Raw genomic sequence first — 23,719 nt, forward strand, 5'->3', positions numbered from 1 at the left:
AAAAAAAAAAAAAAAAGACTATGATAGAGCTGAAAAATTCTTATCACCCAGTGCAGGGATCCGTAACCTGTTAGGAACCCAGCCGCACAGCAGGAGGTGAGTGATGGGCATGCAAGCATTCTGGTCTGAGCTCCACCTCCTGTCAGATCAGCAGTGGCATGAGATTCTCTTAGGAGTGTGAATCCTACTATGAACTGTGCATGCGAGGGATCTCGGTTGCCCACTCCTTATATATTTACTATATTTTTATCATTATTTCAGAGTATGCTTCTACTTTTTTTTTTTGAGGCAGAGTCTCACTCTGTCGCCCAGGCTGCAGTGTAGTGGTGCGATCTCAGCTCACTGCAACCTTCGCCTCCTGGGTTCAAGTGAGTCTCCTGCCTCAGCCTCCCAAGTAGCTGGAACTCTGGGCATGTGCCACCACACCCGGCTAATTTTTGTATTTTAAATAGAGACGGGGTTTCACCATGTTGGCCAGGATGGTCTTTATCTCCTGACCTCGTGATCTGCCTGCCTCGGCCTCCCAAAGTGCTGGGATTACAGGCGTGAGCCACTGAGCCCAGCTTCTTCTACTTCTAGAAAAATAAGTTAACTAAAAAAAAGCCTCAGGCAGGTATTCTAGAAAGCACTGTTACTGTAGGAGATGATGGTCCCGTGCATGTTACTGTCCCTGAACGCCTTCCAGTGGGACAAGCCATGGAGGCGGCAGACAGCGATATGGAGGGGCCTGACCCTGTGTAGGCTCAGGCTAATGATTAATGTATATTCATTTTAGCTTTTAAGAAAAAAGTTTAAAAAGTAAAAAAAAAAAAAAAAAAATTTAAAAACAGAAAAAAGACTATAGAATAAGGATGTGAAGAAAGGAAATATTTTTGACTAGCACAGCCATGTGTTTGTGTTTTACACTAAGTATTACAAAAGAAACAGAAATGTAAATATTGAAGTTTATAAAGTAAAAAAGTTACAGTAAACGAAGATTACTTTATTAAAGAAAAATATTTTGAATAAATGTCTATAGCCTAAGTGAACAGTGCTTCTGAAGCCGACAGGAGTGCACAGTCATGTCCTAGGCCCACATTCACCCTCCACTCACTGGCTGACCCACCTACAGCCACTCCAGTCCTGCAGGCTCCATTCATGGCAGGCGCCCTATACAGAGGGAGCAGTTTGTATCTTTTATGCTGTCTTTTTACTGTATCTTTTCTTTGTTTAGACAGAGATACCAATGCTTGCCAGTGTGCTGTGGCTGCTCAGAGTATTCACTACAGCTACACGCAGCGTAAGTTTGTAGCCTAGAGCAACAGGCCATCCCATACAGCCTGTACATGTGTGGGAGCCCATACCATCTAGGTTTATACAAATACACTCTGATGTTCTCACAGCAACAAAACCATGTTTCTCAGACCGCATCCCAGTTGTTAGCTAACGCATGACTATAGTAGTGTATGGGTCTGGGGAAGTAAACTAGAAGTCTGAGACAGAAATGAGACTTTTCATTGAAATGACTACTTTTTCAATCAGCCTGAATGCTTTTTTTTTTTTTTCTTTTTCTTCCTTTGAGACAGAGTCGCACGCTGTTGCCCAGGCTGGAGTGTAGTGGGACAATCTTGGCTCACTGCAAGCTCTACCTCCCGGGTTCAAGTAATTTTCCTGTCTCAGCCTCACAAGTAGCTGGGATTACAGGTGCCTGGCACCATACCCAGCTAATTTTTCTATTTTTAGTAGAGATGGGGTTTTACCATTTTGGTCAGGCTGGTCTCGAACTCCTGACCTCAGGTGATCTACCCACTTTGGCCTCCCAAAGCGCTGGGATTACAGGTATGAGCCACCGCGCCCGGCCTGAATGATTTTTTAATGTACATATTTATTCCTTTAAAAATTAAAACTAGTCAAAAAATTCAAAAGAATCATGCTTAATGGAAGGGTGACTGCATTCACTCTTGGCAGGTGTATTGTCTTCTAAGAGGCCGTGGAGACAGGGCTGGACTTGCTTCCCTCAACTCCCTGCTGCTGTCCTACACAGCTAAAGAACAGCCTTGTTCTCCCTGGGTTACAGGCCACCCCCACCTGATGACACGTATATCAGCTGGGACTGGGACACTCACTTGGGCTCATGAGGAGGTCCGGACTGGTCGACCAACTTGAATTCAGCAGCGAAGCCATGGGAGCGAGCGTACTCCAAAAGGCCCCCCACAGGGTTGGTGTTCAAGTATCTCACAAGCTCGCCAATCCTCCTGACCTTGTTGGGCATCATCGATTCCAAGTTATCAAGCGACTCTGAGATCGTACCTTCGGGCTACAGGAGAATCCATCAAATAAAGAGGAACCGTAAACACTTCAGGAAACGTTGAGGGACTCACTGGCAATCTTAAACCCCTCAGTTGCTAAAACGACCTGCAACTTTTGAGTAGGACAGTGCCCCACCTGCTCATCAGAAAGCATGGAGTTGGTTGCCTCCCCATGCAGGGCCTTCATGGCTTCCTCTGCGGCCATCTGCTTTGCCACTTTCTTGCTGGGGGCACTCACACTGGGGAAAGTCTGGGCTCCCACTTGAACACAGTATTCAAACCTGACAGAGATGAAGCAAGGAGAAGATTAAAGTGGGTTTGACAGGGGAGCCTGACACAGCCTCTGCCAGCCTGCCATCCTCCGCTACTAGTAATTTCCTTGAACACATCTCCTCTGTACAATCACATCTGAGGCAGTCACTTCTGCCTTCAACAGCCACTGTCTCTTAGCCTGGTTGACCCCTTTCAACATTTAAGCATCAACCTAGTTTCGCCTCCTCCAGGTACGCTTCTGATGAATGTGCAAGTCTACAGACCCACAGACAGAGAGCTTCTCAGGTCCTGTACCTTTCAGTCCCACCAACAGTGAGTGACCTCCCTAGTGCTTGTAGAGGACACGGAATCTGGTGGGCCAGGAATTCCCTTTGAATTCCTAATCCCCAATTCTCTGTCTCACAAGCAGCAACCAGGCCCTCAGAGCCCTCCTTTCCCCATTTTGAAGCAGGAAGAACTGCTCAATCTGCCGTCCCTGAGGAAGTAAGGAGGAAAATGTGTATCCTTTTCTTTTTGGGAAAACCTCTGCGGGATACAGGACGTACTTGGGCTCATGGGCAGGGCCTTCTTTGGACAGGAGCCGGAATTCACAGGAGTTCCCCAGTTTGTGCATACACTCAAGCAGTGTGGTGACGGGGCTCTTCCCGGAAAAGAAGGATGTGGCTGAAGGGGCGGAGGGCTGGGACTCTGTGGTCTAGAGAAAATGACAGACAAGAAGAAAACAAAACTAAGAAAACACTGGTTAGTCCATCACAGAAGAGGGGATGGGGATGGGGGGCTTTCTTCCCGCCAACTAACTGTCAAGGGGTTGGCTTTCCAAAGGAAAAGGGGCTGCTGGGGCTCTCATTCGGCATCTTCCAAGAGAGGAGACTGGCCTCAATAATCTTTCAGGTCACTTTCAACTCTGAAATTCTGTAAATCCAATTATGCTGGGACAGCAGCAGGGAGAGGAGCTGGGTATGAGGGGAGGGAAGGTAGGCTGGCGAGGTAGGGAAGAGGGAAGCGCGGGAAGCTGACTCCGAGGCAGTGTCAGTTGTTAAGGCAGGGGCTGCTTCTAGGGGGTCAGTTACAATCCTGATATTCACAGACACTGACAGTGAGCTGATACCCTCCCAGACGGCAGGAGGACACCAACCTTCTCTGACTCTTTCTCTGTAGAATAGTGGGATGATTCTTCTGATTTTCCACTGTCCTTGGCTTTGGCTTCCTCTAGCAGAATTGTCATGGCTTTCATAGCTGCATCCTGCTTGGCCACCTTCTTGCTTCCAGCTTCAGCTGGGGGAAACTCTCGGCCATTGATAACAACCTGGAATTTAAATCTTGACGGAAAGCGATTAGATGTGTGAACAGGTCATTCCTTCTGCCCTCTCCAAAGAGACCTTCAACCTGGAATTTTCTGCCACGCTAAGGGGCTTTTGACTTGTAGAGGGGATGAAGGGTAGGCCTTCTCCTTTGAAGGTTCAACCTGTCCTTTCTTTTTGTAAACAAAGCAGCCAGTGACTCTTTCCCCATAGCTCAGTGAAGCAAACACAGGCACAGGTGAAACTAGCTCAAGGGAAGCCTGCTATGTCTCAACAATGAATTCTCTCTCTCTCTCTCACACTCACACACACACACACACACACACACACACATACACACACACATACACGATGAGCCAAAAATCGCCATTACAGCCTTGTTGAGCAACCAAAAGACCTTCATTCTAAAGCAACTGTGGTAGACTGGCCTGCTCAAGGGAGGGTCTTAAAAGATAGTGAAGGTTTCTTATAACCCAGTCTCACACTCCCCAGTACCTGCAGGGATCAGGCATCTGCCACTTATCAGTGGCCTGCTTTTGTCACTAGACATATATCACTACAGTTTGTTATATGTCACTCTATAGCTCCATTTGTCTCAAGCCTGAGACGAAAGGAATTTCCCTTTGTTACGAAGAAAATAAAAAGCATTTGTTCTAGGCCTCTGGGTTCAAGCTTTCACATGTGGTCAGCTCTTTGCTCAATCTAGGATTTCATTTGGGAAGTAGGTCAAATTTCTTATTTCCTAGGTCTTCTGAAATATTTGAACATGGCGCCTATGTTTCTTATAGCACTGAGTCCAAAGAATGATTAACCACAAAATCCACTGCTTTCCTCCAACTCTGGGGAGGGACAGAGGCAAAAGAGAATGACAGCCATCCACTCTCTACTCCAAATGATCCAGCTCTGGCCTTGCCAGCTTTTGGACAGACACACCCCCTTTTCTTAACAGCTCTCCTGAAATGCCAATGTGGTGACATGAAGACAGTCAAGACAAAGAATAAGGGCCCTAGCCAGGAATCTACACCCCTAGAACCAGTCGAGGTCAACATGAAGATGAGTGGAATTCTCCTCCAGCCCACTGGCTCTCTCCTTGGCTGCAGCTGCAGCCACTCAGCTTCAGTGGTTTTGCTCTCTGCTATGCCCTTCAGCAACTCCTGTTTTCTTTATCTGTCTACTGGCCCATTAGGACCCTACAGTGCAGGGCCTGACCAGCTATCTGAGTGAGGTAATCGCTGACTTCACAGCTCAGAAGCAGCAGCAAGTGCTAGCCCACCCATCTGTGCAGAGGAGGTATATAAAATTAGAACCACCACCTTCAATAGGCAGCCAGGCAGCCGTGCACACGTTCCTCCATCCTTTCCCCAAGGAGCTGTGCAGAGGGGGAACTGTGGACCTGCGCTGCTTAGCAGCACAACCCACCCCCACTCTGTGTGTGCAGCCTGCCCCAACCCACCTGCTCCTGCACCTGTCTCAGAAACAGCTTGGGGAGGAGGGAAAGGCCCGCAGAAGAGAGTTAAGTCTTCATTATCTCTGGCCTTAGGAGGCAGGCATGGCATTGATGGATGAAGACCAATCATTTCTTTTTTCTTTTTCTTTTTTTTGAGATGGAGTCTCGCTCTGTTGCCCAGGCTGGAGTGCAGTGGTCTGATCTCAGCTCACTACAACCTCCACCTCCCGGATTCAAGCGATTCTCCTGCCTCAGTCTCCCAAGTAGCTGGGATTACAGGTACGCACCACCATGCCTGGCTAATTTTTGTATTTAGTAGAGACGACGGTTTAACCATGTTTGGCCAGACTGGTCTCGAACTCCAGACCTCATGATCTGCCCGCCTTGGCCTCCCAAAGTGCTGGGATTACAGGCATGAGCCACCACACCTAGCCCCCAAGACCAATCATTTCTAAAGAAGCTTCATTACAGCCAACAGAGTCAACCTCCCCCTTGTTCAGCCAAGATTCTGACTGGTCCAAAGTCTATATTCCCTGCTCAACAGCTGGAGAAAGAGCCAATCAAGGATTTAGCTACAAGGCAGAAGGGAAGGAGGAAAAGACAGGGGCCACCAAACAGCCCCACTCACAGATCAGCCAACACTGTGTCAGGAGCAAGAGCATCTGAACCCAACCGTAGGTACAGTTCCTGGGTGGTCTCTTACCGAGGTTCATGGGGTGGTCCACTCTGCTCTATCAGGTTGAACTCACAGGTCTGACTAGCGAACTGAGCATATTCTAACAGCCCACTGATGGGGTTCTTCAGCTGGCACTCTGTCAGTTTCTTGTAAGGTGAACACCGTGGCAAGCCATGACTGTAGAAGGAGGGCATCTCCATGATGGCTCGAAACTCACCTGGTGCTGCGCGGATACTATTCAAGTCATCTGGGATGTCATCTGTGGCCCACTGGCCATTTTCAAAGTCAACATACCCTGCTCTTGAGGGGCCATTGTTATGAACAGGTGGTTTCAGTCTTACTGGTTCTGGTCTGGTCTCTTGCCTGTTTTCTAACTTTACGACAGGTTCCTGCCCATTCTCCACTTTTTCTGTGGTTACCATGTTATTTGAGGCATTTGATGTGGGTAAATGACAGGTGGGGAACTCTGCATTTCTTTTCATCTCAGGGATTGCAGATGGAGCTGTTTCAGGAACACTGTTCACGTTCCTCTTGATTTGCATCCTCTCTCGCTTCTTGTCTGTCAGATGCCACATGGGAGGGGTTGTTCCTTGTCTACAGACATCCCCCTGCCTTTCCAAGTCAATCAGCACAGCATTTATATCTCGGGCCTTCGAGAAGCCAATATTTTTAGCCAAATTCAGGGCAGAGGAGTCAGACACATTGAAGAGATAGTCACAGATTTTCTCCTTGATCTCAGCCATGTCAAAAAGCTCAAGAGGATCTTCTAAGGCAGATGTGGAGTTTCTTTCTTCAGTTTCTAAACTCGGATCTGAGTTTCGGGCTCCTTGGCTATGACCGTCTGGTCTCACTGCTCCGCTGTGCTGGTTCCGAGCCTGAGCTGAGACTGTGATAAAAGGCTCAGTAATATCTTCTGAGACAGACGTGGAGTTTCTGTCTTCAGGTTCCAAACTCGGGTCTGAGTTTGGGGCTCCCTGGCTATGACAATCTGGTCTCACCGCTCTGCTGGGCTGGTTCCAAGCCTGAGCTGAGATCGTGATAAAAGGCTCAGTAATATCTTCTGAGACAGACGTGGAGTTTCTGTCTTCAGGTTCCAAACTCGGGTCTGAGTTTGGGGCTCCCTGGCTATGACAATCTGGTCTCACCGCTCTGCTGGGCTGCTTCCAAGCCTGAGCTGAGGCTGAGATTCTCCACAAAGGGGGTTTTCCTGCCTCCTTCTGCAGCTTGCCCTTGTTTTCCAGGGAGTATAAAACTCGATTGATTTCCTTCTTTGGGGCCCTAAGTTTCCCAGACAGATCATGTGCTGTGGTGGCCTTCCCTTCTCCAAGCTCTTCCAAGAGCTTTAAGATCCTTTGCTCCTGATCCTGGTTGATACTCAGTTCCTGGAAATGTGAGGAAAGGCAATCGACACCTCTCTGTGACAGAGTCCTACCACGTGGTGAAGGATGCTGGAATGCTCTTTGGAACCTCTGACTTCCGAAATGCACGCTCCTGGGGACGCCCCAGATCTCCACTCGCCTAACTCCGGTACTGGAGATAGGTTGTGCTGGAAACCTTGGCCGGAGTCCTGGGAGGGAAGGTGGCAGTGACGGTGTCTGCTTTCCAATCACTGGTGCTTCCAGGAGCCGGCCCTTGAGAAACTCTATTTGCTTACATAGGAAACTGTTGGGGGAAGATCCCGGCCCAGGCTGCTGGTGTCTGACCTTTCTGTGCGCATAGCTTTGAAATGGATGGGAGTAGTATCCGCTGAAGGAATGCCCCTGCAGAATAAGACAGTGGAAAAGAAAATGAATTAGGCTGAACGGTACACCTGTGGAGGCCCCTCCCTTTGCTGCCTGTGGAACAGCCCTTAATGGGCTGAGAAGGTGATTGAGCCATGGGCTTATGACCCAGCCAGGGTGACTTGCCCACTTCGTAAATCCTGCCTTGGGGCCTGCCAACAGGAACACAGAGAGGGCAGCAGGAGGCAAAGCACACAGAGCTTCCAGGAGCACAGAGGTTCTGAGGCCTCAGCACAGCCTCTCCAGCAACTTAACGTATGTTTCCCTTTGACAGGATTTAAGAGAGTTCGGAAGGAAATTTTCTAGTTACCAAAACAATTACCCCTTTAAAACCAGAACAACAAATAAATGTTATTTTGTTTTGAAAACAAAAACAGAACAATCCCCTGATAACAATAACCGAGGGAGAGGGAGCTAGGGAGGGACGAGCTGACGTTCCTTGAGTCAGGCTCACAGTGCACAGCCAGTGCAGCCCTGCCCACCCGTCTCTAAGACCTGTATTGGGATGCCTATGACAAAAGAAGAAAGGTGACTGGATGAAGCTGAGCCCCAGTCCTCCAAGGCTGTCACAGCCTGGTAACAAAAACAATCTCCGGGTGGGAAAAGGCCACGGGACCTCAGAGTCATCTGCTCGCTGCTGCTGTCCCAGGAGGATCAGAATTTGGTTTTCAGGGAGCTGGAGGGTTTCCTGATAAAAATGGCACACTGTCCTCATGCTTCAGTGTGGTACCCAGGCTCAGAAGGGACGCCAGAGACTTTTGCTCAAACCACGCAGGCTCTCCTGGATGTGTGGAGCTGGCAGCATCTGCTCCTCCCCGCCTCGGACCAGCCCTGCCTTCCCTAGCTACCTCCCCATAGTTGCTTCCACCATGCGTTCTTCTGAACCTTGATGGACAGGGCACAGGCGACCCCATGTTCTCATATGCACATTTACCAGAACACCAAGTACCTGTGACCCCTTCCCTCTCCCACCCACCCACCTGCAAAACAGTACTGTCTTCTCCCCAGTGCTGTTCATTGGAGGGTGGTGGAGCCAGGAGATACTCACAGGCTTGGGCCTGTCAGTGAACACCTTGCTCCCTTTCCCTGGGGCTTGCAGACTGGGGGGAGGGATTCTAGCGACATTCACTCACACTCACCACCCACTCCTCAGACTCACCTAAAGGCTGCACAGGTAGAGCTGGGGCCCTTCCTTCCATAACTAGCCTTCTACTCTTCCACATCCTGACACACTTAGGGAATTTTGGCATTCCTGTCAGTCACTCTCATGGTGTCCTGGCTACAGGGATCCTTCACCCAGTCACCTCCATCTCTACCTTTCTGCCACACAACCGGCTTGTCTAGCTACTCCTTCAATCTCACCATGACTCTAACCTAGGCCATCACACCAAGACCTCGAATCCTGCAACTCTTTTCCAGTGGCTGACAAACTTTTTCTGTAAGGGCCAGACAGCTCTGCTACTATAGTGCAAAAACAGCCTCACATAGCATGCAAAACTCTTTCCAATTCATTTACCACGAAGATTTATAAAAGCAGGTAGTTTCTACCTGTGGGCCATGGTTTACTGACTCCTGCTCTTTTCTGATGGTGACTTCCCAGTGTTTCTACAACTTCCGGTCCTTAATCTGGTGGAACCTGTTCCTCATGGGACCCCAGTGAAGCTGCCAGTCACTCCAGATTCTTCCCCACTCTGACTTCACACACCTCTCACCCTGCCTGGTTCTCATGGTCAGTTCCCTTCTCCACCCAAGGCCCACTGTCCCCCTTTCTTCTCCAAAGCTTCCCAATGGTACTGGAGAAGGATCCTGACTTGTGCTAACAGGGCCCATAAAAATTCCTTCTCTTGAACCTCAGTTGGGTCTTCGCTGTGTGGTGGTCAGTTTTGTTTAACAAACATGCATTAGCTCACTGTAGATTGAGCTCTCTTAAAAAAAAATTCTTCTTCCAGGGTTTGGTGACACAGCACCAAAGGTCTTTCACCTCTTTTTTTTCTTTGTCCCCTTTTCCCCACCCTTTATAAATTTTTAATAGCTACTGTATTAAAAAATACAGGCAATGTGTGTACAGAGTGAGTGTTGGCTCCCAGAGCTGAATTATGAGACTTAGGGGTGCTCCTATTAGCTCTTGGAGTGACCTTGAGAAAAAGAACTTTGTTTCATAGTGGCTAAAGTCAGTTGAAAGCTAAATGTTTTTCAAACTGCTACTCTTGGCCCAAATCCGGAAAATATTTTAATGTCTGTCTATGGAAGAGTTAAATTACCATTCATTCTACAGAGTGGTGCTCACACAGCTTTTTGTTTGATTGTTTTCTGAGACGGAGTCCCGCTGTTACCAGGCTAGAGCGTAGTGGCACCATGTTTGCTCACTGCAGTCTACGCCTCCCAAGTTTAAGCAATACTCCTGCCTCAGTCTCTCAAGTAGCTGGGATTACAGGCGTGCACCACCACACTCAGCTAATTTTTGAATTTTTAGTAGAGACGGGGTTTCACCGTGTTGGCCAGGACGGTCTCAATGTCCTGACCTTGTGATCCTCCCGCCTCGGCCTCCCAAAGTGCTGGGATTACAGGCGTGAGCCACCGCGCCCAGCCAGTTATTATTTTTTTTTAATGTGTTATATCTATTTGTATTCACCTGGGGAAAACTTCAGAACCATATAATGTTAAATAAAACAACAAGTTGTAGAGTATGTTATAATCTTTTTTTTGGTAGAGTATGTTATAATCTAAAAAAGCAAGTTGTAGAGTACGTTATAATCTTTTTTCCTAAACAAAAAGAGAAACTCCATGAATGTGTGTGTATGTGTGCACACACTGAAATGAACACAGAGAAAATAAAGGATATATGAATTTGCTAAAGGATATCTTAGGACAGTAAGGTTAGAGGGCGAGGAGATTATTAATTTTTCTTTTTGCCCCCTTAAATCCCCTAAAAACCAAGCCACCATCTGAAAGCTACTGAATAGGAGAGCAAGAAAGTGAGCAACCCATGGTGAGCATTTCTAAATCCCTCATCATCACCTCTATGCAAATTACATAACAAGTCATATAACATTCATTGCTCCCCAAATCTCACTTTAATCTGGTCTCATATATTTAGGATCAAAAAATGAGCACTACCCCCTTTGCCTTTACCACACGGGTTCCAATATACTGATATGTGTGCAGAAACACTTTTTTTTCCTTCAAGTCAGGCATCCCTAATCCTTTCGAAGGAGTGCTAGTGTGTGTGTGTGTGTGTGTGTATATAAATATATGTATGGAGTTGCCAAGGGGCCCTAAGATATATACATCTTAACAAAATTGAGGTATGTAATTTAGATATAATAAAATTTATCCTTTTAAGTGTACAAATCTATGGGTTCTGACAACTGCCACCACAATCAAGATGTAGAACATTTCTATTTCCCTAAAAAGTTTTTTCATGCTACTCAACAATCAACTTCTTCTGCAATACCCAGTCCCTGGCACCCACGGATCCACTTTCCATCCCTAAAACTGTGATTTTTCCACAATGTCACATAAATGGAGTCATACAGTACGCAGCCTTTTGAGTCTAGCTTCTCGTGCTTAGCATCACCTGCGTTGTTACTTGTAACGGTAGTTCCTCCTCACTGCTAAGCAATACCCCATTATGTGGATGTATTTCAGTTTATCTATTAACCTGCTGAAGGACATTTGTGTTTTTCCAGTTTTTAGCTATACTGAATAAAGCGTTTGGCAAGCTTTCTCCTACAGCTTATGAAGGGCCACTTTTAACTTCCAGGAGGCCTTCAGGAGGTGCAAAGGGTGCGCAGAGGACAGTGTGCGCTGCTCAAAGTCCGAACATTGTTCAAGTGGGGCTAAAGCGGGGTTAGGGGGTTGCCAAGGAGCCCTAGCAGAAAGGGAGACGGGGTGTCTGCCTTGACATGGGCTCAGGCCTTGCTACTCAGACGGGGGCGCATTTCCTCCCCAAGCCCTCTTCACGCACTGCTCCATTCTGCAGAGTTAGCAGATACAGTCATGAGCAGGATACAAATTCCTAAACCAGCAATGCTGCTTGGCAAGACAAACACACACACACTCTTAAAACACACACAAACACACACTCAACACTCAGAAGACGCACACACTACGCACTACAACACAAGGCCCGTGAGGTTGTAAGACAAGGCCAGACCGCGGCTAAGGTCGGGGCCCGCCCGGCCGGCCCGGCTTACCTGCTGCGGGTTCATGGCGCCCGCGAGGCATTGCCCGCCCCGACCCGCCAGCACCACTACCCTGGCCCCGCACCAGCCCCTCGAGACCCCCACGCTCCCGCTGCTCCGCAATGGAAGTGGCCCCGAAGCATCGGCACGGTAAACTCCGCGGGTCTGCGCGCGGGGCCCAAGATGGCTCCGATTCAATTTCGCTTTCGTTTCCTCGGAAAGCCTTCCCCTCCGGGAAGTTTGGCCAAGAGGAGGGGTTTAAGCAAACCTTGCGCCAGCGCTTGGTTTCACACCGGTTGCAAGTCGAACCCCTCCCTTGCATGAGAACTACGGAAGGTCTTTTTTTTTTTTTTTCTTTTTTTTAAAGTGCGATGTTTTTTTTCCCCCGAGACGGAGTTTCGCTGTTGTTGCCCAGGCTGGAATGCAGTGGCGCGATCTCGACTCACTGCAACTTCCGCCTCCCGGGTTCCATTGATTCTCCTGCCTCAGCCTCCTGCATAGCTGGGATTACAGGCGCGCGCCATCACACCCTGCTAATTTTTTGTTGTTGTTAGTAGAGAGAGGGTTTCACCATGTTGGCCAGGGTGGTTTCGCACTGCTGGCCTCAAGTGATCCCCCACCTCGGGCTCCCAAAATGTGGGGATTACATGCGCGACCCCCGCGCCCGGCCGGTACTCTTTATTTAGGAAAACCGCCGTCCCAGTACTGAGCTCCTAATTCCCGGCACGGAGTAGAGCAAAACGAAAACAAAGGCACTCAAAACGTCAGACCAGAAACAGCATGAGGCCTCGTCCTCCCTCTCTCTGCCCCAGCGGGGGGTGGGGGGGCGAGGGCGGGGCGCAGATGTCGTCAAACGACTAAGATCCCCACCGTGGGACCTTGTTAATGCTGCTACTATGTTACAAACTTAAGTAAGCAGATGTCAGCCGGTAAATAGCACCTAGAGTAGCAACAGTAGCAGTGAACAATTTAGGATCTAGGTCAAAAAAACTACCCCAGCAAGCAATGGTTAAGTACTTTACATGCATTACCTCCCGTAATCTTCAGCACAGCCCTCCCAGGTAGGCTTTATTCCCACTCTGCAGCTGTAGAAACCGAGGCTTGACTAAGGCCCCGCTGCTGCTAAATCCATGTCTGAAGGCGGAAAGCTCACTCCTCAGCGCTTCTCTACACTCATTCAAGTTACACTGTTACTTTCAAAAAGATAACTTTTGTTATCTAGACGGACAAGGACAAAGTCAAATTTGCTTCATGGTCAGGCTTCTCTAACTGCTTGACTGATGTTCAAGGAAATGATTATTCTAGGGTTCAACATCATCCTCACCTGTGAGAAATTTCTTTCTCTGTGTTTAATCTTAATTTTACTCCCCTGCTTATGAGATGACAGGGCAGTCCCTTCATAGCAGTATCTCCAGCTGATGCCCCTTTCAGGATGTTAGTCACTCCAAATTCACATTCCCTTGCAGACTGGTCTCAGTCTTCTTTCTAGGGCTTTGCACATTCTATTCTTTGGCCTAGAAGGCACCTCCTCCACTGCTTCCCCTGAAGCAATCTTTCAAATCTACAAGGGAAGCCCTGCCCACTGCAGGTAGGGGGAAGGAGAGTGAGGGAGCAGGTGCTGTCTGTGGTTTCTTTCTCCATGCTTCTCGAGTTACTGAGCACCTACCCCTAATAGGGCACTTGCACATTCTGCTAAAAATGCCCCATTCATTTAACAAAACTTTACTAAGCACCTAATTATGTGGTAGATACTGTATTAAGCATCAAGGATATGATACAAATAAGAGCGCCATCCTTTTGCTAGTCAGGTGGGGAAGATGGATGCCTCAATATCACCACAATATCATGTACTTCTTATTCATATATCTGCCTCTAGAATTGTCAAGCCAGCTCCTCGGGGGCAGGAAGCGTGTTATATTCACCTTCAGAGGGCTGGTTAGTTGAAAGAATAACAGACCACTCAGTAGGTAGAACAATGGCCAAAACAATCGCAAGGCAACTTCACAAGAGATAAAAAATATCAAACATATGAAAAGGTCCTCAACCCCATCACATCAGAGAAATGCACAGTACAGCCACAATGGGCTACTGTCCATTCACCAGACAGACAGCATTAACCATCTGATCAGACCAGGTGGCAGCGAGGATGCAGAGCAGCTCCTAGTTACTGCAGGAAACCAGCTTACCATTATCTAGAAAGGACTGACTGTATACACCCCAAGAAGTTCCGAGTTGCGTTATTTGTAATATCTGTAATAGCCCCCAAACTGGAAACAATCCAAATGTCCATCAAAAGTAAAATGGATAAGTGGTGGCATATGCCCATGAGGGAGTATGATACAGCAACAAAAATGAAAGATCGATGCATGCAACAAGGTAGTTCATTACCTCAATATGATACTGAGTGGGAAAAACCATATACACACATATACATACTATATGATCCCACTTACAGAAAGTCCTAAGCCAGGTAACAGGATGGTGGTTGGTTAGTTCTAGGGAGAAAGGTGGGAGTTTTGACTGGGAAGAAATCTTTTGGGTACTGGTGATATTCTACCTCTTGGCTTGGGTAGTGGCTACATACGTTTGCTTTCCAACAATTTATTAAGTTATACATTTATGTTTTATTCAATTTTATTCAATATGTTTCTCAATTTAAAAGGTTAAAACAAACAAGAACCACAACAAACTCTTCCTGCTGCAATTCCAGTCCATTTCCCCATGTTTTTTCCCTCCACTTAAGTAACATGAGTTTATCTTACCTCTGCTTTCTTGTCTTCAGGATAAACCATCTGAAAGCCTTTAACCCCTTCTTCGGAAATAATCCGGAAAAGCTTTAATCACAACTACAGTTAGAGGGAAGCTGCACCTCCGCTCCCCGACCCCTTTTAATCTAACAGAGGACAGAGTGGTAAAGCAGTGACGTTTCCTCAACAGAGGGTCAGTTTATGCCTTGAAAGTACAGCTGCTATTGTCATTTAATATTAGCAGCTCAAGTAACCGCAGACAGTCCTATTCATAAACGTTTCATCTCCTCCCGCTCAGGAACTGTTTTAACTCCCCCATGGTTGTGAGGTGGTCTTTTTTTTTTTTTTTAACTGTTCTATTGTAGGAACTTGACAAGTTGGATGAAGGTCTTTAAAAAATTAACCAGAAAATACAGACAAACAAACAATAAAAATCCCCCATTGTTAATTCATGATTCATCCATTCCTACCCTTCCTGTGTTTTCCCTGTAGGTAAAGGCACCACCAATACACAGGAAGTCATTTCCTCTCCCAAGGGAGGAGCTCTTCCTATTAAGAATGGCTCGCCTCCCCAGGGGCATGTGAAATGACCCCAAATGTGTCCATACTACCTAGGGCTACTTATTAAAAACCACCTAAATGATTAAGAGTTACTGCCTAAAAATGAGGTACTCATAAGCTCAGTATTCTCAGAAGTCTGGCTTCCACATGGCAGTGTCAAGCTCTAGTTCCATCAGTGCATTCAGCGGGTGAGACTTCCCCACTTACAGGGAAGGACAGCTCCTGAGTTGGTTTTGTTTCTTTTTCCATCCCTGTTGTTCTTGCTTTTTAACTATAAGGAACTGTTAGTCTGGTTTCGTAATTGTGAATTAGTCTGTTGTGGATCTTCTGTTTAACTTTACTGTGTGCAGGGATGCATATTTACAACAGCCTTTTTTAGTCTGTAATTTCCTATAACCAGACTTTACTACACATATGGGCTATATCCAATTGGAACATCTATCTCCCTCTCTACTGTAAAGCAGATGTCTGCAAACTCCTTCTGTATTTGCTCATACAATGATATTGTAACAGAAATGTACTGCCTGTGAATGTATGCTAAACAATTTGCAACATATTATTGAAGAAAGTAATAAATTACTCAGTTATTTTTAAGTACCAGGGCATTATTTTAGACTGGAATATGCACATAAATAGACATGTTCCTATCCTAACTCTTAGGAAATACATAGTAAGCAATTCACAGAGTTGCTAGGCACAAATTTATTGCCCTCCTTTTTTGTTGCTGATGTTTCTCCTCAATTTTTTATCGTTGAGTTTTTTATTCTACTGAAACAGCTCCTACCAATCAACATTAATTTTCAAAATTCATGATGGCCTCTCACAATAAACCCACTTGCTTTGATAACCAGCAAAGCACCTTTTGGTAGAGGGAAGAATGACTTGCCCAACTGGCTGAGTTGTGTCTGTGGCAGTATTTAGGCTGACATATATTCTACTGATGTTAATGACCGGAACTGGCTTTTTTTTTTTGGAGATGGAATCTTGCTGTCACCCAGGCTGGAGTGCAGTGGTACAATCTTGACTCACTGCAACCTTCATCTCCCAGGTTCAAGTGATTCTTCTGCCTCAGCCTTCCAAGTAGCTAGGACTACAGGCATGTGCCACCATCACCAGCTAATTTTTGTTTAGTAGAGGTGGTGTTTCGCCATGTTGGCCAGGCTGGTCTCAAACTCCTGACCTCAGGTGATCCACCTGCCTTGGCCTCCCAAAGTGCTGGGATTATAGGCATGAGCCACCGCGCCTGGCTAGAACTGGCTTTTGAAGTTACAAGAAAGCAAGAAATGCCTCAGGTACCACCAGAAGAAAAACAGGTCTCCAAAAGCTAGCAAGTCCCTTTATCCACTCCAGTAAGTTATCTAGCAACAAAGAAAAAAAGTGGTATTTATCAACTATATGGGCCACGCTTAAGTATTATCATATAATAAAGATACAACATTTGTAATGTTGCATATGTAAAAGAATACTAATGGCTAACAGGCCTGTGTGCAATCTTTTGCATGTATATATAAGCCATAAATGTACACTCAGTCTGATAACCACCCCACAGGGTGACCCATATAACTTGTAGTTTTATACATTATATTCTAACACCCTTAAGCCGCCTCTTCGATGGTAGATTGGTCTTGGATGCAGCACCTGACTGACTTCTGGCCTGGCTCTGGCCAGCACGGAGGTTCAGCTACTGGCCTACATTTGGGTTCTACTGAGTTGGGACCCAAAGGGGTAGATCTCCCATCTTCTTCTTCCCTAGGATCCAGAGCTAGCCTGTGAGGGACTGCTCTCAGTCCCAGCTTCATGCAAGACCAATGCCCCCATCTCCATGGCTTATAGAAAGCAGAGGGGACAATCACAGTCCTGTCCTGGGCAGGCTCAGAGGCAGCCCGGAGTTCTGCAGTGTTTCTCAGGGTAACGGGCTGATTTCACCAACAGCCAATTTGCAGAAAGTCAATTTGCCAAATGGTCAACTTCTTGAATAACCAATTTACGAAACAACCAATATGTTGCATTTACTTTTTTCTTAAATCTCCCTAGTCTTAATTGACCAGTTTTTATTCTGTCTTAATAGAATTTGGAGGAAATGTGCTTTGCTGTCTCTCTGCTGCTGTAGAGCAGAAGACTGATGAGGAAACTGAGGGGGCAAAGGGGTAGGACAGAGGGGCTGTTGTAGAACTGACTTTCAGTAAACTGATTTTCTTAGAATTTGACAGAGAGCCATTTCCAAGTGACCTCTTCTTTAAAAGTGTTTCTTTCAGTGTTGCCAAATTCAAAAATACTTCCATCTATGCATACAGAGGAGAAGGCCATGTGAAGACAGAGTAGAGAATGGTTTGAAGATGCTGGCCTTGAAGACTAGAGAGATGCGGCTACAACACAAACGACGCCAGCAGCCACCAGAGGCTCGGGGAGGCAAGGAAGGAATTCTCGCCTAGAACCTCTAGAGGGAGCATGGCCCTGCCAACACAGCCCAGTGATACTGATCTCAGATTTTTGGCCTCCAGCACTGTCAGAGAATAAATTTCTGTTGTTTTAAGCCACCTAGCTTGTTATTTTTACAGCAGACAGCCATGGGAAACTAACACAGCATCTTTGCTGGGCAATACAAACCAGGGAGCTCCAAGTTCAGGGCCGCCAGAGGCTCTGCTAGGCCTGAAGGGAATTTCTGCATTTGGGTACATCAAAGGGAAAAGGCCAAAACAGACTAGCTGTCATAGATATACTTATGCACAGCCATGATGTCCTTTTTTTTCCTCTAAGAGACAAGGTCTCTGTCACCCAGGCCAGAGTGTAGTGGTGCGGTCATGTCTCACTGCAATCTCAAACTCCTGGGCTCAAGCAATCCTCTTGCCTCAGCCTCCTGAGTAGCTGGGACTATAGGCACATACCACCATGCCTGGCTAATTAAAAAAAAAAATTTTTTTTTTTTTTTTTTTTGTAGAAATAGGGCCACACCATGTTGCCCAGGCTGGTCTTGAAATCCTGGGCTCATGCAATCTTGCCTGCCTTGGCCTCTGAGAGTGCTGGCATTCCAGGCATGAGCCACCAAGCCTGGCCACATTTTTAGTTAAGCCAAACAGTATAGCCTTCTCATTACTGTCCGACACATTTACAGCTTTTAGTTTTATCTGATTTTATTATTTGCTAGGAAGTCCCATTGATTTATACTTTCTAAATGATAAAAATAAATCATATGTGAAATAAATTTCCAAAGCAATAAAATAAAATGCAGACAAACTTTTGGTAAGATTGTGCTTTGTGATTGCAACCTCCCGACTGGTTTCCCCGCATGCACTCTGGGCTCTTTTCTATCTGGTCTTCTCAACACGGCTTGTGTGATTTCTGAAAACCAAAATCTGATCATGTCATGCATGGAATTCAAGAAAATCCTAAACTAGCAATAAAGGGTCGAGGGGGGACACAGGGAGATGGGATCTAAGAGGGGACAAGGGAGGCTTCAGCAATACAGATAAGGTTCTTATTCAGGGAACGGTGTTAGGTTCATGGGTACTTGTTTCATTGTTGTATTTTACTGATACATATATGCTGCAGGAATCTTTTATGCATATCGAATATTTATATTATTAACAAAAAAATACTGTGATGGCTTCCTGATGCTCTTAAGATAAAAGCAGAAATCTTTATATGATGGCTCCGAGGCTTTGCATGGTCTATCCCTGCCATCCTTCTCCCTCCTGTTGGACCATGTCCCATCTCTCTGTCCCCCAGCCTCCCTGAACCTTCTTTCCCTCCCTCTAGATTGCCATGCTCCCTCCTGCCACACACCTGCCCCTCTCTCTGGATTATTTCCCCTCCTTTTCACTTCTATTTGCCCTTCAGAACTCAGCATGGTCAACAGTTCTGGAGGAAGAGCTTGCGCTCTAACCCCTACCCCCTCCCATCATATGCTTTCAAGCCCCCTTTCCTCTCTTTTGGAGGATATTTACACTGTAATTTTACATTTCTTCATGTGTTTTTTTGGTTACTGCCAGTCTCTCTTACTACAAGTTCCAAGAAGCTAGGGCTATACTAGTGTTCTGCTTTCTGCGTGCTCAAAATTATTTATTGAAAAACTCCACATGTGCATTTCCCTCAAGAGACAGTCCAAAGCTCTCAGACTCCCAGATAGATCTGTGTACCCAAAACGAAGGTTAAGAGGCACCACTCTAAAGACTTTGTTTTTCCACTGGTGTACCTCAACTCTGGCTTATGTCTTCCTGATCGTTTTCCTGACCTGGCCCATGGCCCTCTCCAGCACTTCTGTCTGGAGTTCTAGTGGATGACGGGTATCTCAGAGGAGGGCTGAAGTTCCCGACACAGAGCACAGTAAAAAGTTAAAAATTACAAAGTGATGAATCCCAACACGGCTGCCTAGCCAGGGGACCCGACTTCTATCAAAACAATGACTGGGTCATTATTATCCTGACTCATGGACATAGTGAGAGATAACTTAATCAAAAACCCCTGCAAGCATCCTGTCCTGCTTGTTGCTTAAACAATGCCTAGTTCAGAGAACACTGGCCAATAAGTGGCATTTGGAGACTTTGATTCCCTAATTTGGGATGGAGTCTGTTAGTTTTAAAAACCTACTTCATCCCTCATTGCCACCCTGAGGCTTAGATCTCAGAGCCTAAATTTTGCATTGAACTGGTTCTCTGCTGGGCATTAAAACTTATGCTTAGCATATCACTCTTTGATGCCAGAGTCTAGATTCTTACTTTAACAAAGAAACTTCAAGGAAACTGCAGGAATTGTGGGCAGAGGTGGGATTCTGCATGAAAGCGGCTGACCCTGATGAACGACTTTCCCTCCTAAGCTGATTAAACCAACATCAAATCTCTTCCAAACAGGAAGATGTGGGAGGATCCTCAATATAATGAAGACTGTCTATCATAAATCAACAGCCAATATTATATGTAGAATGGAATAGACGCTACCAGTTAAATTAGAAATAAAAAAGAGGGCTACCATTACCGTTGTTATTTTTCTTAATTCTAAGATTCACTGCTTTTTACATCCTAACATTTCTGATAATGGAATATGAACTGCAGTATATGTTTTAATATAGTGCCCCCCAGGCCAGGCGTGGTGGCTCCCACCTGTAATCCCAGCACTTTGGGAGGCTGAGGCAGGCGGATCACAAGGTCAAGAGATTGAGACCATCCTCAGCAACATGGTGAAACCCTGTCTCTACTAAAAATACAAAAATTAGCTGGGTGTGGTGGCGTGTGCCTGGAACCCCAGCTACATGGGAGGCTGATGTGTGAGAGTCGCTTGAACCCAGGAGGTGGGAGTTCCAATTAGCCGAGATCATGCCACTGCACTCTAGACTGGCAACAGAGCAAGACTCCGTCTCAAATATGTGTATATATATAACATATACATGTATATATATAACATATACATATATATACATGCATATATTATATACATATATGTATATATACATTATATATACACACATTATATATACATGTATATACATGTATATATGTATATATATTATATGTACATATATTATATATACATATATAATATATATAAATGTACATATATATGCATATATAATATATACATGTATATACATATTATATATTATATATAATATATATACATGTATATACATGTATATATGTATACATATATATTTATATATACAAGAGGACATGCTATTGATTTAATAACAGATTTGGGGGGCACTATATATACACATATATCAATAGCATGTCCTTATGCTCAATGGTCTTAAAATCAAAGCAATATGGTATTTAACACATATGTTAAACATATATATATATTTTCTACATACGGAAATTCTTACATATTCTACATTATAAAACAAAAATAAAAGATAAACTATTGAAAAAGAAATTGTTTGCAGACGATACAATCACAACCCTAGTTGATCCAAGAAGATCAACTGAAAAACTCTTAGAACCAACACCAGTTAAAGAGTATGGTTGAATATAAGAGAAATACATAAAACACAATAGCTTCTTTATATATAGGGAAAATTACCATATTCTTAATAGCAAATAAAATGTTAAATAAAAAAAAGAAACGTTTAGGAATAGCCCTAAGAAATGTGAAGAGCTCAAATGTGGAAAATTACCGAACTTTGCCAATGAATGTATGTCTTAAATAGAAGGACATACCAGTCCCAGATGTGATGGCAGAATACTTTATGAATGCTAATTAATACCAAATTAAATAATAATTTACTATAAATACTATGAGGTTGGGGCAGTAAGGAGTGGATACCTGACAAAATGTTAAAGTTCAGATGCAACTGATACGTCATTGGATGGGAATAAATAGATAAATAAAGTTCAAGTACAAGAACAAACAAAATAGTTTTTAAAAAGAAGACAGCTACGCTAATTTAACCAAGGCAGCACTGGTATAATGCAAGGGTGGAGCTTCAGACTAACAGAGAAGAGCCACCTTCCCCCAAACAGAGCCTACAGTGTGCAGAAATCCAATGCGTGATGAGGAACCAAAAACAGCAGTGAGGGGAAGAAGGGTTATTCAACAGATGGAGCTGGGCCAACTGATAGGCTATTTGGAAAAAAAAAGTCTGGAGTCCAGCCTTATATTAATAAGCCAAAACAAATTGCAAATGTATTAAAAGACTAAGTGTGAAAAATAAATAAATAAAAACACCAAGAAACAAAGTCAGTGTGTACAACTTGATCCATTTCACAGCAATGAGGGAAAGGACTGATAACTGTTCACTGCAGATATGTTTTGCACTTCAAAAAAAGCCACAGCCGGGCGCGGTGGTTCACGCCTGTAATCCCAGCACTTTGGGACGCCAAGGCTGGTGGATCACGAGGTCAGGAGTTCAAACCAGCCTGGCCAAGATGGTAAAACCCCGTCTCTACTAAAAATACAAAAAAAAAAAAAAAAATTAGCCAGGCGTGGCAGCGGGTGCCTATTCCCTAATCCCAGCTACCTGGGAGGCTGAGGCAGAGAACTGCTTGAAACCGGAGGTGGGACATTGCAGTGAGCTGAGATTGCACCACTGCACTCCAGCCTGGGCAACAGAGAAAGACTCTGTATCAAAAAAAAAAAAAAAAATGACATGATGTTTGAAAATGTCATAGTAAAGAGCTTAAAAATATAAATCAATAAGCAAATAATAATATACGGGAATCACGGTCACAACACATGCAGGTCAGAGTTAATATCTGTGTGTGTGCGCGCGCGCACACGCAGCATTCAGGCCAGCACCGTGGTTTCTTTCAGTCCTCACCACCGCCTTATTAGACAGGTACACTATTATTGTCCCCATATTACACCATGGTACAGAAGAGGAAACGGAGGCAGAACAAAGTTTGAAGTTGGAAGGCATCTCCAACAAGGTTATGCAGCCAGGAATTGGCAGAGGCAGGAATTCAGATGCAGGCACTTTGGCTTCAGAGTGGGTCCTCTCAGCCATTACACTATCCTGTTCCCTCCAAAACTACAGTCCACAAACAGGCAATTCACAAAAAAGCAAGTGCAAGTGTGTGTCAAACATTTGGGCAAATATTCAATCACATGATAAGTAAAGACATAAAAATGTAATATGATTTATGGTTTCATTCATAAAATTAGCAATTAAAAATAAGACTACTTGGGCTGCTTGGGAACTCCATGGCTACCTTCACAGTCTAATCTTGGATTCTAGGGATCCACCATGACCCCCTCCAAAATGTTCTCAAATCTGATTAGGTCATTGCCACCTCCCTTCTTTAAGCCTTTCTGTGGTTACTCATTTCTCTTAGAATAAAGGCCCAAGTCCCTAACAAAGTTTATAGCATGGCCCAACCTGGGGCCTAGCCCACCCTAAACAGTCTTCACAAAAAGCACCTTCCGTCCTGTTTACCCAACAGCCACATACCATTCTTGAGGCTTTGAAAAAGCCAAATCACACACTGTTTTCTCCTCCGGTACTTAGCCAGATAGCATAAAAAGTTTTAGTATCCATAACCCTAGATGGCTGTCTGTATAACCTTATCATTAGTTGTAGTTACGTGTTTGATTAATCACATGTGTCTCGGGTAAACAGCAGTAGTCTTGTATCCCTGTGACCCAGCATAGTGCCTTGGCTATAAAAGGTACTCAACAAATATTTGTCAAATGAATATACGGTAATGATCGAGAGAAAGAAAGAGGAGGTATAAAACAAAAAAATGAGGAAAGGAAGAGAATGAGGCATTCTCTTACAATGGTGATAAGAATAAACTGATGGTTTCAACTTTTTAACAAAACAAATGGACAGGCCAGCCATGGTGGTTCACGTCTGTAATCCTAGCACTTGGGAAGGTTACCTGAGGTCAGGAGTTCGAGACCAGCCTGGCCAACATGGTGAAACTCCGTCTCTACTAAAAATACAAAAATTAGCCAGGCGTGCTAGTGCACGCCTGTAATTGCAGCTACTCGGGAGGCTGAGGCAGGAGAACCACTTGAGCCTGGGAGG

At 45.2% G+C, this 23,719-nt stretch overlaps 1 protein-coding gene across 9 annotated transcripts in view; it reads right to left on the minus strand.

Annotated features, from left to right (window-relative positions):
- The window catches only part of ADAR (adenosine deaminase RNA specific), a 48,615-nt gene that overhangs the window by 15,811 nt on the left and 9,085 nt on the right, over window positions 1–23,719 (minus strand). For 3 of the 9 annotated variants that reach the window (XM_037733107.1, XM_037733106.1, XM_037733110.1), the window contains exons 2-6: window positions 6,013–7,745; window positions 3,697–3,880; window positions 3,107–3,255; window positions 2,425–2,569; window positions 2,106–2,296 (exon numbers count right to left, since the gene is read on the minus strand). In XM_037733107.1, coding sequence (XP_037589035.1) covers window positions 2,106–2,296; window positions 2,425–2,569; window positions 3,107–3,255; window positions 3,697–3,880; window positions 6,013–7,745 — 2,402 coding nt within the window. Of the gene's footprint in view, window positions 1–2,105; window positions 2,297–2,424; window positions 2,570–3,106; window positions 3,256–3,696; window positions 3,881–6,012; window positions 7,746–11,962; window positions 12,220–23,719 lie in introns of those variants that run through there. The other 6 variants (XM_037733108.1, XM_017513416.2, XM_017513413.2 and 3 more) reach the window with 5 other exon arrangements.

Source organism: Cebus imitator, unplaced genomic scaffold (genome assembly GCF_001604975.1).
Source record: "Cebus imitator isolate Cc_AM_T3 unplaced genomic scaffold, Cebus_imitator-1.0 Scaffold491, whole genome shotgun sequence".
NCBI classification, from domain to species: Eukaryota; Metazoa; Chordata; class Mammalia; order Primates; family Cebidae; genus Cebus; species Cebus imitator.